Consider the following 17466-nt stretch of genomic DNA (forward strand, 5'->3'; position numbering starts at 1 on the left):
ATTCTGTGAAAACTCCACTCTTATCTCCTCCATTACACAGGCAACTGATCTGTATCTGCACTGCAGCTCTCAGATTGTGAAAACTCTGCCTCTGAAATCTATAGCTAGTAACACCCTTTTCACCTGCCCAGACTGAAATCCCACAATCCCTTGCAAGCGCCAAGGCACTCTGGAGAAGCTGTGGGTGTGGTTTGTTTAGTTTATAGGAAATTAGGGTATTAAAACAAAACAAAACAAGTATTTGGCTTGAGGAATGCCCTATAAACTATATGTAAGGAACACAATTATGCAAGGAGTAAAAGTTCATCTCGGATCCACTTTAACAGCAGAAGAGAGTGGAGTGTCTCTGTATTGTTGCAAGCTGTTCCATGCAGTGAGGACAGTAAGAGGCATCCCACACATCCCTTTAGATGTACATGTTTTGTTATACTGCTTGCTCTGAATCTGTCTTATTAGTCTTTCTTAACATTCTATTTAACCACTTGAGGACCCACCCTTTACCCCCCCTTAAGGACCAGCGCTGTTTTAGCTGATCTGTGCTGGGTGGGCTCTGCAGCCCCCAGCACAGATCAGCGTGCAGGCAGAGCGACCAGATCGCCCCCCTTTTTTCCCCACTAGGGGGATGATGTGCTGGGGGGGTCTGATCGCTCCTGCCTGCCGGGTGTTGCGGGGGGGGGCACCTCAAAGCCCCCCTCCGCGGCGAAATCCTCCCCCTCCCTCTCCTACCTGGCCCCCCCTGGAGATCCGGGCTGCACAGGACGCTATCCGTCCTGTGCAGCCAGTGACAGGCTGTCACATGGCGGCGATCCCCCGCCGCTGATTGGCCGGGGATCGCCGATCTGCCTTACGGCGCTGCTGCGCAGCAGCGCCGTACAATGTAAACAAAGCGGACTATTTCGGCGGCCCGCAGGCTATTCACGGAGCCCCCCGCCGTGAATTGACAGGAAGCAGCCGCTCGCACGAGCGGCTGCTTCCTGATTAATCAGCCTGCAGCTGGCGACGCAGTACTGCGTCGCTGGTCCTGCAGCTGCCACTTTGCCGACGCACGATATAAGCGTGCGGTCGGCAAGTGGTTAATTGCCAAAGCTTAGATTAACTTCCAAGAAACTTTACACATGCGATGCTTAGGTGATTTTTCCCCACTAGCTCCTACATATCTTCAAACAGGTACCCAAGAGGTTAAACACACACACAGTCTGAGGTATTCAGGGGATGCCTGTTTTATTCCTATCTCGCTCTGCTGCTGCGGGCCCCATCAGATTCCAAAATTCAGACTTGCAGAAGACGGGCTGTTTCTATTGGCTCCCTGCTCCTGTCAGTCATAGCTATCCCTGCTTCTGCTTGTGAGTCACGGCTCCTAACACAGACTCCTCATTCTTTTCACCACTTCAAAGCAGACGGTATTATGTCGTGGCTTTACCGCTTGTTGTAGGCTTTATGAATTGACATTTAATGACGTGTTGAGGTATTTACTGCACAAGTCGGTAATTTCAGCTTTTCATGCGGTAACAGCTTTTATGAATTGACATTTTCCTGAGTGCTGGGTAAAGTCAGCCTTTTTTCTACATTACCGAATGCTGTAATACTTTATGAATCGACCCCAATGTGCAGATTTACTGTACCATGTTTTTGCCATCTGCAGGGTAAAAACACAGTATAGACGAACACCCCCAGTGCAGCATAGTACTGAAAAATCAGCATTCTGCTGGGACCATCTGTAGCCTAATGTACAAGATACAGAGGCGCTAAAAGAATAAAAGGTAATTAAATGAACTTAAAAAACCAACTGGTTAAACAGAGGAGGCAGCGGTGGTCTTACCCCCTCCAAACAGACACAGGCAAGGACTGCGATTCAGACAGTCAACAATTTATTCGGAACTCCAAAAAACAATGCAACGCGTTTCACGGGCCATACATCCCGCTTCCTCAGGCAAAATACAGTAGGAGTCACAGCATCTGTATTATATCAGCGAGCTCGGCGCCTCTGTCTCAAAGTTCATTTAATTACCTTTTATTCTTTTGGCGCCTCTGTATCTTGTACACTACAATAGTCCACCCTGGGTGGAAGGTTGTTACCCTATTTTCCTGTCTGCAGAGAGCGACTTTTTATTCCTGAGTGGGGTCAGGATTGTTCTCCCCACCTGCCTATACAGTGGTTGCCTATTGGTAACCCTGGTTTGTAAGTAATTTTAACTTCTCATTTATTTTGTTGTCCCCAAGACGAATTACACTATTGGGGCTCTTGGTGTCCCTCTGCTTTATCTGTAGCCTAATGTTGCAGTCATGTGTTTCTACTGAACTGTACATTTAAAGAGAATCTGTATTGTTAAAATCGCACAAAAGTAAACATACCAGTGCGTTAGGGGACATCTCCTATTACCCTCTGTCACAATTTCGCTGCTCCCCGCCGCATTAAAAGTGGTTAAAAACAGTTTTAAAAAGTTTGTTTATAAACAAACAAAATGGCCACCAAAACAGGAAGTAGGTTGATGTACAGTATATCCACACATAGAAAATACATCCATACACAAGCAGGCTGTATACAGCCTTCCTTTTTAATCTCAAGAGATCATTTGTGTGTTTCTTTCCCCCTGCCGCTATCTTCCTCCGAAGTGTCAAGCTGTTTCTTCCTGCAGAGTGCAGACAGCTCTGCCTGTATGTAATTCCTCAGTATGTGAAAGCCCAGCCAGCTCAGAGGAGGATTTATCCAGCTTGTAAAATAGAGCAGAGAGAATCTGCACTAATCTAAACAACAGACAGGCAGTGTGCAGAGAGGGGCCTGGAGGGGGGAGATGCATCACAGAACCACAACACTGAAGAACTTGGCAGCCTTCCAGACACAGGCTGACAAGTCTGACAAGAGAGAGATAAGTTGATTTATTACAGAGATGGTGATAGTAGAACGTGCTGCAGTAAGCCAGAACACATTAGAATAGATTTTGGAACTTGAAGGATGGAAGAAAACCGCATGAAATTTTTGTTACAGTGTCTCTTTAACGGACATCCGAGGTGAAAATAAACTGATGAGAAAAAACAGTTATATCTATCCTCAGTCTCCTAAAAAAATGACTTTAGATATCCCACAGTTTATTTTATATTTAAATCTAGTTTTTAAGTTTTTCACTGTTTCATTGTGTCTGCTCAATGACACCTTCATTGAAGTATGTCAGAGCTCAAATCTATGAATTATTGGCCTTTTTTAAATCTTTTTTTCTGCTCTCAGAAGCCATTTACTGACAGGAAAGTGTTTTATGGCTGTAAATACTTATCAGTGAGGGTTATGCTATAGTCTAACCCAGTCCGACCCTGTCCCAACCCGGACAGAAACTGTCACTTGCATACCTGATGTCTAACTTTTTCAGGGAGAGAGAGAAAAAAAGGAACACCACATAGTGATTTGTGTGCTTGGCACTGTACATACACATCTATCTCATCATGTCATATGTCACCTCGGTTGTCTTTTACAGGAGTTATCAGGCAAACTTATAGCTAATTAAATGGCCTACTTGCTGCTGTTCACCAGTATTGAGCAGGATCGCATATTTTTTTTCTGTTCAAAACCCTTCCTCGACTCCGCAATTCGGGCTGTTAGAATTTCATGCCCCGGAAGTAGTTCTGCCATTTCATTATGCCAACTTCCTCTTTCCTTCATGTGGAACGCAGGGGGAAGTTGGTCCGCAATGCGTGCTTCCGTGCTTTGCGCACGCGTACTAGAGTGCCGGAGGAGGGTTTGAGCTTGCCTTCGTCACTTGCAAGCCAAACTCTCCTTTTCAGCTACCGCCCACCAAACACTCCCACTCCCTTCAGCCTCCACCTAGCCTGGTGCGCGCTCCCAGCACAGTTCACCCATGCATGAGACATGCAGGCAGGCCGAGGCTGAAGGGAGTGGGGGCGGCAGAAGCGGAGGGTTTGGCTTGTGAGTGATGAAGCAAGTTTAAACCCTCCTCCGGCGGCTCCAGTACGCGTGCGCAACAATACGTGAATGTACGGATGCACGCATTGGGAGCTCACTTTGCTAGTGTCCCGCAGATAGGAAAATAGTACTGCACCTGCGTTGCCAAATGAGTTCCGGGTCACTGGGGAGCCCGACCTCAAGGTCCGGTCCCTGACCGGAACATACTGCGCAAAGATGATACATTTGAAACAGGAATAGAGGGCGCGATCCAGCTAAAAAAAAAAAAAAGGTTAGTTACACACAGGCATACGTGTTTTACATAAGTTACTTTGCCTGATGACTCCTTTAAGAATGATTGCATACATCAAGATTGTCCTTTATGATAGGGGACCTTTTCTATCAAATATGAGATCTAGTAACAAAGCGCATAACCTCCAACATCCCCGTTGTACAATGGTAAACCGTTCAGAAATGTCACATTGGACTCTATTATTCCAGCAGCGTTTTGCAATACAATTCTGACCAATTGCAGATTGCAAAACTTTAGATGCCTCCTAAATTGATGAAAACCGCGCAGGGATATTTCCCTTAAAGGAAACCTGTAATGAAAACCAAAACTGAGCCTTGGCAGGGGAACGGATGATCGTTTTGTCCCGGCGCAGACACAGGATGTCTGCAGGGGCATGTAGAAGGCCCAGGTAAGTTCAACTTTTTTTTTTTTTTCACTTCAATACAGGTTTCTTTTAATGCAATGCATTGGCAATGGGATTTTTCCCAATCGCTATTGTTATGTCTGCTGAATTTTTCATGCGCTTTAGCTCATATGCAAAGTATAGGAATGGCAGTGCAGGAATGGCTATTGTTGTATGATGGTAACGAATATGTACATGGTTATTGCGCTGCAAAATGAGGTGGGTTTTTTTTGTTTTTTTTTTTATGATTCGCCAATTTAGAATACTTTCTTGTCTGTTTTTATGATCGTCACAAATGCACCACAATCGCGCCGTACACCCATCAGCTTGCAGTAGTTTAAATAGCAAAAAAAATGCAATCACAGGGCAATTGCTTTATTAGTAAGCTGGGTGCTATGCTTAGTGGCTGGATAGTGTAATGGATAAGGGCTCTGCCTCTGACACAGGAGACCTGGGTTCGAATCTCGGCTCGGCCTGTTCAATAAGCCAGCACTTATTCAGTAGGAGACCTTGGGCAAGCCTCCCTAACACTGCTACTGCCTATAGAGCGCGTCCTAGTGGCTGCAGCTCTGGCGCTTTGAGTCCGCCAGGAGAAAAGCGCTATATAAATGTTCTGTGTTTGTTTGTTTGTTTGTTTGATCGCTATCACCTCTTCTATTAGGATCTGTCTTTCTGTCTCCATCTGCAGATACAGATTAGAAACTACTATGCACATTTCAAAGTGCAATACATAGTCAGAGTTGGTTCAGGGATTTATCCATTGGCTATAAAGAGTCAAGTAAGTTTATAGTGATCCTGTAGAGAGTGCACATATGATTCCGCAATTAAATCCTGTAATAGAACTATTTAATAACCCAGATACTGTTTCTTACCCTGAATATTTTTCCTACTTCGTTTTTATAGTTAAAGGGAACCAGAGAGTAATGCTTCGTTGAAATAGAAAAAAAGCTTTTATACATACCTGGGGCTTCCTCCAGCCCCATAAGCCTGAATCGCTCCCACGCCGCCATCCTCCGCTTCCTGGATCTGCCGGTACCGGGCCCGTCACTTCCGGCGGACGCGGCCAATTGTCCGCATCACAGGGGCTCCCTCCATACCCATACAGCTGCGCAGTAGGCAGACGCACGCGTACCTGTATGGAGGGAGCCCGCTGTGATGCGGAGAATTGGCCGCGTCCGCCGGCCGACTGGCTGACTCGCGGCAATGACGGGACCCGGTACCGGCGAATGCAGCAAGCGGAGGACGGCGGCGTGGGAGCGATCCAGGCGTATGGGGCCGGAGGAAGCCCCAGGTATGTATACAAGCTTTTCTTCGTCCTCTCTGGTTCCCTTTAAATCAAAAATTGCTTTGAAATTGTGCAACTCAGCTCCCACGTGACCCCTCCTCACCCCCTTTCCATTGAATGGCTTTTGCTGTGTTCTTTAGCAGAACATGACGTTTTGATCTTTGGATGGGAGGCCAATGAAACAATTTAATTTATTAGTGAGAATCAAAAATGTGGGTCTCTGGGACTTTATAAGGGGTAAGTAGAACAATTAATTGATTGATTTAGTCTTAGGCCATTCATTAGAATTACGGTAATATGTTTATAACATATTTAAATGATTCACTATTTTAACTGGTTCAGGTTCCACGGTTTTTACCCCTTAAGGTTCCTGGCAGGCATTTTTGACACTTATGCTGTCGTTTTGATACAGCAGTAACTTTTTAATTACTCATACCATCTTAGTGATATATATTTTGGTGTTTTTTCAGTATAATCTAGGCTTTCTTTGTGTAATATTTTTTTCCCCAAAACCATTTTATTTTATAGGGAAAAATGAAGCGTAAAGGCAGAAAATACTCATTTTTTTATTTTTTACCCTTCTTAATTTCATGACCTGTCCCACAGTTATAAAACACATAAAAATTAACTCTTTGGCCCTTCCCAGTTAAAATGATAACTGGGAAGGTTCAGTGTTTGTTTGTACTTCCTTATTAAATAACTTCAAACGTGTTTTGTATTTTTTTTCTAGGATTCTCCAGCAAGTGGTCCAAGAGGATTGTTTGTTCGTGACGTTGTAACACAAGTACAGGACTGCACCATTAAAAATGTGGATGACTGGCACACGTGCCTAGCCGATATCTCTCAGAAACCTCAGACTGGTTACTGCATAACCTCTGTTACGCTACAGCAGCTGCATTTCCCTAGTAGAGGTAGAGAACCTTGTCCTACCTCCTCTTTGTTTTGTGACTGACAATATAAGCAGCCAGATCACTGAAGCAACAGTAGGGAAAAATGTAATAAAGAGAATTCTGGTGCTTGTAGTACTGTGAATAGATTGGAGAAGGGTAAGAACAGCTGCAGCATTGCTATTGTGGTTTCTTCTCCCTTGACAATTCCTGCCTTTTCCATGACACCAAGACTTGTAGTGTGTCTGATGTAGACCAGTGTTGTCGCAGAGAATAGGACGTTATCTCATGTTACCACTCTATAATAAATGGGAAGGAGGTAGGTATTTTAATTGCCTCTTTCATGCTAAAGGGGCTGAAGTATAACTCTAGTGAAAGAGAAAAGTCAGTATAGCTTTTTTTTTTTTTTTTTTTTTTAATAGTAATGCTGAAATCAAAAAGCCTATTGTGCCATGTACTTGTTTTCATACATGCTTTTTGATAGTCTTTTATTGGTACTATTACTTCCTAAGTTTCTATCTCAGCCAGCCAGTGTATGCATTCTAATGTGTAATTTTGTGTACTTTTATGAAAATAACAATTTGCTTTAATCTTCCCTGATCCACTCAGTCTACATACAGTAGGTGGTATGACATAGTGGCCTGGGGAGTGTGTCATCAAAGCAGAAAAATGTCTTAAAATGGAACTATAGTCCTATATCCCCCTCTGGTCTAATAGAATAGTTGCACCGAAAGAACTTCTAGATACAATTATTTGCTGAATAATTTTTGAAGAAGTTAATAAATGTTTTTTTTTTTTTTTCACTTAGCTCAAGTTAGTTAGATTAAGTTACATGCTGCAATTCTTCATCTTTCAATAAATGTAGCTGATAAGGGTAAGAAAACATAGCAAATGAGATTTTTCATTTTGCAGGATTCAGTGTGACTGTAAGCAGAGAAGAGAACTTATGCCTAACTGTAAGGGCTGGAACCCACAGGAGCGCTTTTGGCAGCGTTTTGGCAGCACTGCGATACGCTAGCAGTTTGCCAAAACGCTGGGCTAATGTTAATGGATGGGGCAACTTCCACAGGAGCGTTTGCGTTTCTCAGAAACGCAAACGCAGGACGTGCAGCATTTTGGGAGCGTTAGCGCTTCAATGTAAAGTATTGAACCGCTAGCGGAAACGCTCAGCAAAACCTAAACTGAGCGGTTTTGCTAGAGTTTTGCGGTTCAGCACACTGTAACAAAATGAAAAATAATTCACAGGACCAATCAGGATAAAAACGCAAAACGCTAGGCACCCGCTGGGGAAAAAAATACAGTGTTGCAAAACACGACCAAAAACGCGCATGAATCCGCTTGCAAACCGCTCAGACAAAACGCTAGCGGTTGCGTTTTGGGTTTGCGGTTTTCAGTGGGTTCCAAGACCCCATTTCCACCAGAGCTGAATCGCTTTATTTTCCTGCTTTCAAAAACAGAACCAAAATGACAGCCTATCGAAACCAACAGGCTGCTTCCGATTTGTATGCGGGGAAAGAAAATTGCATCTCTCGCATATTTTCACAAATTGCATCTGACTCTCCATGGACACGCATTGGCACGGCCGTGGGATTCTTAAATGCATCCATTACAATGGCAGCTACCAGACCTGCTGCATTGTATTATGGGGAACTTGCATTTTATGGAGATTACATTACAGGTAGTCCCCGACTTACGAACACCTGACCTACGAACACCCGCCGATACGAACGGCATGGATTCTCTGTTTCCATGGGAACAAGTAAAAAAAAATTTTCAAATTGGACTTGTAGTTTTTGAGAAAATCGATTTAAAAAAAAATCAAAGCAAAAATGGCTTTTGAACTTGTATAAACAGGTACAAAGGGCAGAGGTGACACAGAGGGGGACACTGGAGGTACAGGGGACAGAGATGACGCAGTGTTCCAACTTAAGAACGGATTCAGGTTAAAAACGAACCTACAGACCCTATCTTGTTTGTTAACCGGGGACTACCTGTACTTTGGTAGAAAAGCAAGTACTTTAGGGGCAAGAGTGGAGAAAGTTTTTATTGAATGTTATGCTAGACTGTATGACAGCAACATTCTGCACTTGGCTGGTTTGAGGAAGTTGGCCACATGCGGCATTACTTGTACACGAGGACTATATTTAAATTGGTTTACTTCCATAATTTACATTGTAACAGAGGTAGAGAGCAAATGTAGAAATAATCTTGGAAGCTGTCCGTATACTATAATATATGCAAAACATAATCTACTCACACATTTGCCATAATGGGGTTTTCTTTTTTTACAGTTTACAAAAGGCTGGATGGATCTGTTGAGTGCTGTAGTAACAACAGCCTTACCGATGTCTGTTTTTCATACAATGGTAATGGACCAAGTCAGCAGGTAAGCTTGTACCACAGACCACCAAGGGGATTTATTGGTACTCCTCTCTGAGTTTTATTGGGCATTCATAGAATTTACCTGTAGTATCTGTCAAATATTTTGAAAGGGAAATTCTATCTAAAGCTAATACTTCATTTATTGGTGGACTTTAAAGAAAACCCGAATTGAATCCTATGAAAAAAAAAAAATCCTCCAGAGGCTTCCCTTGTCCTCTAGACCACCACGGCTGCCTGGGTTCTTCTGGAAGTTTGCAGCTGCGCTCCTGTTCGTGCATGAGTGTGCCATACTTGCGCAGGCACAGCCGTTCTCGTACCTAGGGCCCGGGGCACGACCATTATAACTTAATCAACAAGCTCCTGTTGGATATTTTCAGGGGTCTGCACATGGCAATAGTGGGGGCAAGAAGAACACGGGAGCCTACTCTTCCTATGTAGGTATATAACTTCTTTGTTAGGATCCGCTTTAGGTTCACTTTAACAAGACTTCTGAGAATTGGAGAATTGGTAACTTTGGAGAATTGGTAATCCTGCAAACCTCACTGTGTCCCTTTCCACCTAATAGATGGTAATTTTTAATAAATCAGACTAGGACTATATAATCTCTAATATTCTCCATCTCAGAAGAACCATAGGAAGTGAAGCTCTCCGTCTCTTGCTTTCACTTTGAGAGTACAGCGGCCTTTCTGCCTACTGTTCTCCTAGCCCGGCTGTATCACTTATTGTGGTTCTAACAAGGAGAGCGAATAGCCAGGCATATTTGTTGTATCTTGCACAACAGAAAATTAAAAGCTATGTAAGAAATATCATGCACACTACATGCGACTCAGATTTTTTTTTTATCTGATCCAATTTTGGATTGCGATTAAAAAATGTACTGCATGCTGCTAAGATTTTTAATCGTAAACCAACATTGTACGTATAAAAAAATCTGAATCGCACGTAGTGTGCAAGAGGCCTAAAACAGAATTTGCAATTTTTCAGTATTCAGTTTGTGAATCACAAATATGTGTGTTATTAGTGGAAGATGCCAACCTGATGTGCTGTCCTTGTGGCGCCCTGAAGTCTGGTGCCTTTTCTTATCTGTTGTAGAATTTTCTTGATTCGTGCATGGCAGTTATGTTGTCATTCAATATATGGTGCGGTTTAGATTCACAATGGTTGGTTCTGTTCCAATCTGTCTGTGTTCAATCAGCTATCTGTAGGTATCATCTAAAGTTGGTCAGTTGATTAATTAAGGCAAATACACATGCTAGATGGATGTTGCCTGACAGGGATCAGGACCCAATCCCCTGGGCGACATTGTTGGGCTGAGACTGCACACATGCGTTGTTAGCCTGCAGTGCTAACGACATTCCATTGCAATGCGGGGGGGCACAGTGGCACAGATGCGATGTCACAGGGCAAGCTGGGAGAACAAAGCTTGGCCAGGTTGGTCCGCCTGGTGTATCGCTGGCTGATCGTGGGCTGCTGTACACAGCCTGGATTTTTGGGGACTTTAATCTAGCGTGTGTATGGGCCCTTCGCTAATAGTCCATATACTTTTTTTGAAATGTATGATTTAGGCACTGGAAATTTTTGCGTATCAAATAATTGTAATAAAATGTTTTTTTGTTTTTTTTTGTGATAAGTTTAGTTCTCCTAGATGTAATTTTAGGATTTTTCACAAAAAAATCTGCATAAAAATCTGCAGTAATAGCAAATAATGGGGGAAATCATTTTTCAGTTCACTGCAAAATTACTCTTAATAAGGCATATATAAAAATGCATTTATTTTGTATTAAAAGTGGTCACATATAGTTTTTATTTTTTGTAGCAGGGTATTGAATTGTTAAAACATGTCCTGACCTCTGTTTGATTCTGCTATTGACAGTATGCTTGTCTGCCAGCAAGGAAGGCAATCCAAGCCAGCCTAGAGTGTCGATCCAATGTAGACTGTCAGAAGGCAGCTGCAAACAGTGTCTGTGCCATCCCCTCCATCGAGAACCAGACCCGCCTCATCAAAGTCAAGCATCCACCTCAACTTGACATGTTGTTTATAGGCTATCCAGTGCACCTAGAATTTGGAGGTGAGCAAGTGTTCTAATAATGTACATTTCTAATAAATGTTATTTGTCACTACTGATACTTTAACCTCCCCGGCGTTCTATTGAGATCGCCAGGGAGGCTGCGGCAGCGTCTTTTTTTAATTAAAAAAAAACTATTTCATGCAGCCAACTGAAAGTTGGCTGCATGAAAGCCCACTAGAGGGCGCTCCGGAGGCGTTCTTCCGATCGCCTCCGGCGCCCAGAATAAACAAGGAAGGCCGCAATGAGCGGCCTTCCTTGTTTTGCTTAGATCGTCGCCATAGCGACGAGCGGAGTGACGTCATGGACGTCAGCCGACGTCCTGACGTCAGCCGCCTCCGATCCAGCCCTTAGCGCTGGCCGGAACTTTTTGTTCCGGCTACGCTGGGCTCAGGCGGCTGGGGGGACCCTCTTTCGCCGCTGCTCGCGGCGGATCGCCGCAGAGCGGCGGCGATCAGGCAGCACACGCGGCTGGCAAAGTGCCGGCTGCGTGTGCTGCTTTTTATTTGAAGAAAATCGGCCCAGCAGGGCCTGAGCGGCAGCCTCCGGCGGTGATGGACGAGCTGAGCTCGTCCATACCGCTCAGGAGGTTAAGGACAACTGTAACTTAAAAAACCCCCACAAAAGTTAGATACTCATGTAAGAAGAAGGGAGGCTCTGGATCCCGCTTCCAGCCTTCCCGTTCCTCTCTGCATCCTGAATGCATCTCTGTGATTCCTATTATGACAGTGCTGACCTTGCTATTGGCAAATACGCAAGTGTTCAGAAAATCAGATTGGAACACTGTCAGTGTGAAACGGCCCTAAATGATGTCTGCTTACTGAGATTGCAAACAATAAACTGTAACTGTATTAATAATATGTCCTTGTGTCCACAGTGAGCCTGAGCAGTTTTATTCCACGATACAACTTTCTCAGTATAGACATTCCAGTGATGATTGAGACTTTCTGCAAGTATCCTTTGTATTATTTTAATGGCTTTGAAACCAACAGGTGTTATGCTCTGTTTATATTGTAGATGCCCGACACCAGATATCTGATAACTATTGAAACACGTTTATTAATGTGTGACTTTATGAAATGATTTGGTAATAGTTGATTTTCTTAGGACGCAGTACACCTTCATCCCAGGGTTTAAAGATAGACTACCAAATTAGTGGCAGAACTCTATAAAATGCCCAATCTCAGACACTGCGGATTGGGGCCTCTTACACACTACATGCGCTTCCGATTTTTTTTATTTTAATTTTTTTTTTTTATATGATCCGATTTTTGAGTCTGATTAAAAAAAAAAAAGTACTGCATACTGCTACGTTTTTTTTAATCTGGAATAAGAAATCGGATTGTACTAAAAAAAAATAAAAAAAATAGGAATCTCATGTAGTGTGCAAGAGGTTTTAATTGTTGATGTAATCGGTCAGAAGGCTTGTTTTCATGAAAGCATATTGTGTACTTTGAAAATGAACCACTGGTAATGCCTTTCTGCTTTCTTAGCAACTCTTCTTCTTGGGGGGGGGAGAAGCTGCAGAAAGAGCTGTGACGTCTTACTTGATTTGCACTTCACGGGACTAGAGTGCTACTGCAGCAACACGCCTAGTTCAAATTACATTAAAAAAGCACGATCCGCTGAATGGACCGCAATTTTCTAGCTGCACCAATTTTTCCCGACTGCTGAGCCCAGCGGAATGGAAACGGAGGCTGAAGCGCTGCACTGGGGGCAATGAGAAAACGGAACATTTATTCACACTAGTGAAGAAATGGACCCTTCTAAACAGAAAAATGCACATTAGGGGTGGGGGTCTGAGGGGGGATGTGGGAAAACGAATGGAAGAAGCGGAAAGGAAATGGAGTGAAAACGGATCCGATCGACTGGTGATCAGATCCATTTTCACGGATCTGTTTGCCACTTCAACGCAAGTGTGAACCAGACCTAACAATATCAGTATATTTATAGGTAAAAACTGCAAGCCTAGGGACAAATTTCATGCTTGCCTTCATGATCCCTAGGTGTCAAAGCTGACATGAGTGGCCAAGCTGAAGTGCCAGGAAAACTTGAGAACCCATGTTAATCAATGGCCTTGTTCACACTTGAGTGCCTTTTTTGCATGCAGAAAAAAAAAACTGACAGCAGTGCAGCATTTTCTCTATCCATTTCATAAACTTTTATGAAAAAGCTTGCATGTTATTCCACATACAAACGCACATGGTGTGCAGAAAACGCTTGCAGAAAAATGTCTGCAGAAAAAATGACAAGTGGGCTCCCTGCCTTGGGTTAAGAATTTAGAGCTCTAAATGGGAGTTTCTCTGAAGCACAGTCAGGCTGCTGTAGGGGAACTCTCATTGATAAGTAAATGGAGTTTGGAAAATTCTGTGTGGCTGAGAAAAACCATATCTGAGCACAGGTAACTGATAAATAGCTAAAAAAGTTCAAGATTTGTGTATATGAGCTGAATGACATTAAAGGATACCACAACTGAAATGTGGCATAATGAGATAGACATGGGTATGTACAGTGCCTAGCACACAAATAACTATGCTGTGTTTCTTTTTTTCTTTCTCTGCCTGAAAGAGGTAAATATCAGGTATGTAAGTGGCTGACTCAGTCCTGACTCAGACAGGAAGTGACTACAGTGTGACCCTCACTGATAAGAAATTCCCCCTTTTTTATCTCTTTCTTGCTCTCAGAAGCCATTTTCTGCTAGGAAAGTGTTTTATAGTTGGAATTTCTTATCAGTGAAGGTCACACTGTAGTCACTTCCTGTCTGAGTCAGGACTGAGTCAGCCACTTACATACCTGATATTTACCTCTTTCAGGCAGAGAAAGAAAAAAAGAAACACAGCATAGTTATTTGTGTGCTAGGCACTGTACATACACCTGCCTATCTCATTATGCCACATGTCAGTTGTGGTATCCTTTAAAAAACTGCAGCTCACGTACCTGAGACAGCGTAAACCTTTAAAGCTAGATTTAAAACTCCCAAAAAAATGCGCAGGCGCAGTATCATCATCTTACCCCTTGAGATGCATGCGCAGTAGAGTGGACCTGATCGAGCTCGGCCATTTCCACCATTCGAGGGGGAAGATGGTACTGCGCCTGTGCTGGATTTCAAAAGTAAATATTGTCTGCTGCTGTCTGGAGGTCCCCTTGCTGGATCCATGCGGCACAGGAGGAAGAGGGAAGCCTCATTCGGATCCAGAAGCACCCCCCCCATTTTTTTTAATGTTTTTATTTATTTTTTACAGATTCTTTTTAAATACGTCTGCAGATTAGTTTTAGCTAGATGAATAGCAGAGGCGCTTTATGTTTCACCTCTTCTGCCAGGAGTATTTTACCATTCCCAACATAGATTCCACTCATTTATTCCAAGGCTCCAAATAGATGATTCTGCACAGGGCGTGGATTGTGAGTCCTAATTGTTTATTATGAATACCGTGGCAGTAAATATTTATTTTCCTGCTACAGAATGTAGAAGCTATGATGTCATATTCATGAAGTGTGTTATACTTAACTTCTCTTTTTAGATATTTAATTTCTCTGTCTGGAGCCCTGGCAGTGATCAATGCGGTGCCATGCTTTGCTCTGGATGGACAGTGGATATTGAACTCTTTCCTTGAAGCCACATTAACTTCTGTTATAGTGGAGAAGGAGAACAGAGAGCTTTTGGGCTTTTTTATCCTGCTAGGAGGCAGCGCCCTATTGACTGCCAATGTGGTCCTGGGACTCTGGATGGTGACAGCTCGGTAGCCCTGCATCACATTCTTCTGACAATAAACTGCTATCACTGGATAATCATCCTTAATTTAAAGAGAAATAATTTTTATAAGTGAACTTCTTTTATTTTTCTTCAAAATAAATCGGACCAAACCAACACAGTTTGTAGGTTATGCTGAGACGTAAAAGGTCTTCTGCAGGTTTGTGAATACGCATGGTCTACACAGCCCGAGTACAATCATTAATGGAGCCAGTCAAGACATTTAAAGAACGCTTTTGGCGGTCGTCAGACACACATGGGAGGATGAAGTGAAGTCTGAAGCTGTGTGTGGTTGCGCCTTCTCAGAAATGGTTAAACAAGAAGATAAGTGCTCCAATCATAGATCTTCCACTTTTCCTATAAGCTGTGCTGCCATCCTGTAGAATCCAGACTCTAAATTGCATTTAAAGATGAACTTTTGCAAAAGGGAGAAAAAAATCGATACATTGCAAAGTGAGAAGTTAAAAAATAATAGTAATCCGACCATTTGTACAGCAAAGCGCCCAAGAGCTGCAGCCACCCTGCAGTGTTAGGGAGTCTTGCCTTGAACCCCTTACTGAATAGGTACTGACCCTAGACAGGATTTGAATTAGAAGACAGATCAAGAAATGATTGCTATTTGCCATGTAATGTGTTCCTATTGTTTGATCCACATGCAGCCTGTATGTTGTCATCTTTACTAGTGGCATACAAGAAAAAAAACAAAAAACTAGAGTGCACCAACTGCCATTATCTATAACCACACCACCTAACAATGCAATAGGCTAAAAGGTTGTTTTTTAAATATATGCATAAAGGGAGATACTGGTTGTTTGGCAGTTGGAAACTGCCGTTATTTCCCACAATGCAACAAGGCTCCCACAGTGTGAAGTCAGGACCTAGGTCCTGACATCACACAGTGGGAGGAGTTTTAACCACAATATCAGCCATACAGACGTCCCTGATTATCTATTTGACAAAAGGTAAAGATTTTTTATGGGCAAAGGGGTATCAGCTACTGATTGCGATGAACTTCAATCCTTGGTTACAGTTCCTCTTTAACATGTGACCGGTAAGGGAACCTCACTTTGTGCTCCCCCCATACAAGTGATAAATTGATTGAGCAGCTATTTGATTGGCTGCATAGTGACATATGGGAACTGCAGTACAATTTTACCCTTTTATGCTACTTTGCGGGGAGATATTTGGGTAGACTCAAAGTAATTCTGCTCTCACAGTGTAACTGTTGCAATAAATGTCCTACCGGTAATTTCAGTGGCCTCACAACTTACAAACATTTGTATTTGTAGATATCTCTGTGTCTGCTTATAGTTTGAAAGAGGCACATTCATTGGCCCACTGTGAGTGAGAAGGTATTACCCTTTGTCTTATATGTTGACTGGTTGTGTTTAGTGATTTCAAACAAATCATCTCTTATAATAATTTGTTATGCTAGACTAGATATATTTATTCAAGTGCACCTGTCAGCTGAATATAGATACTAAACTGAGTCCATGGGTTAAGGGACTTATGTGTGTTTACATGCTATTTAACAGTATCAAGTAGATCATTTCTCTGGGGTATTGTCCCACTTGTGCTGTGTATCAGCTTGTTGATGATGTATAGTGAGACTTAAAGTGGACCTGAACTCATGCTCACAACACAAGGAAAACACAGCTTAAAGTGTATCAGAACTCGTATAAATGAAAAGATTTATACATACTTGGAGCTTTCTCCAGCCCCATACACTCTGATCGCTCCCACGCCGCCGTCCTCAGTCTCCTGTAGCGCCGGTACCGGGTCCTCGCGTTTCTGTCAGTCGGAGCCAATCTAACGTAAGAGAAGTGCGCCCTCTATGTATCTTTCCAGCAGCCTGATGAGACTGAGGACGGTGGCGTGGGAGCAATCAGAGTGTATGGGGCTGGAGGAAGCCCCAGGTATGTATGAATCTTTTCATTTATACAGGCTCTGAGTCCCTGTAATCCACCCTGTATGTGTTTAGAGAGAAGAGCCTCTCTAATTCCCCCTCAGCTATAAGTCATTTGATCTTTCATCTGTGTCAGAACAGAAATCTCAGCAGTCTCATCTAATTTGTAAACAAGGGTGATAACCCCTTGTCTGTTTCCATGAAAGCAGGAAGTAGACTCACTGCAGATTTATTGCAGGAGTTCTCTGGGCTGCAACAAATATTTTTCTGTAAGGTTATTATGCTGTTGCTTATCTTTTAGAGCAGAGAGGAAGTTCTGAGTTCAGGTCCATTTTAAAATGTACCAGAGATGAGTAGGTACAAAAGTTTTATACATACCTGGGCCTTCCTCCGGACCAAACGCTCCCATGCTGTCTTCCTTTCCTTCGCCATCCCACTCACCTGCTAGAGGCACCATAAGTTTGTCCAGCTGGGGGGGGGGGGGGCAGTCGACACAAGTGCAGTATGGCTACACGCTTCCCCCCCCCTTCTGCCCCTGAGCAGTGAACTCCGACTGGCCAGGCTAACAGGGCTTCTAGCAGGAGAATGGGAAGGTGGAGGAA

At 43.2% G+C, this 17466-nt stretch overlaps 1 protein-coding gene across 2 annotated transcripts in view; it reads left to right on the forward strand.

The window, feature by feature from the left end:
* MBTPS2 (membrane bound transcription factor peptidase, site 2) overlaps positions 1–16232 on the forward strand; it is a 65541-nt gene extending 49309 nt beyond the window's left edge. For both annotated transcript variants that reach the window (XM_068270018.1, XM_068270017.1), the window contains exons 7-11: positions 6603–6783; positions 9051–9145; positions 11015–11210; positions 12085–12160; positions 14729–16232. In XM_068270018.1, the coding sequence (XP_068126119.1) occupies positions 6603–6783; positions 9051–9145; positions 11015–11210; positions 12085–12160; positions 14729–14951 (771 nt within the window). In that variant the 3' untranslated portion in view covers positions 14952–16232. The remainder of the gene's footprint in view (positions 1–6602; positions 6784–9050; positions 9146–11014; positions 11211–12084; positions 12161–14728) is intronic.
* Positions 16233–17466: the final 1234 nt, after the last annotated feature.

Source organism: Hyperolius riggenbachi, chromosome 2 (genome assembly GCF_040937935.1).
Source record: "Hyperolius riggenbachi isolate aHypRig1 chromosome 2, aHypRig1.pri, whole genome shotgun sequence".
In the NCBI taxonomy this organism is placed as follows: Eukaryota; Metazoa; Chordata; class Amphibia; order Anura; family Hyperoliidae; genus Hyperolius; species Hyperolius riggenbachi.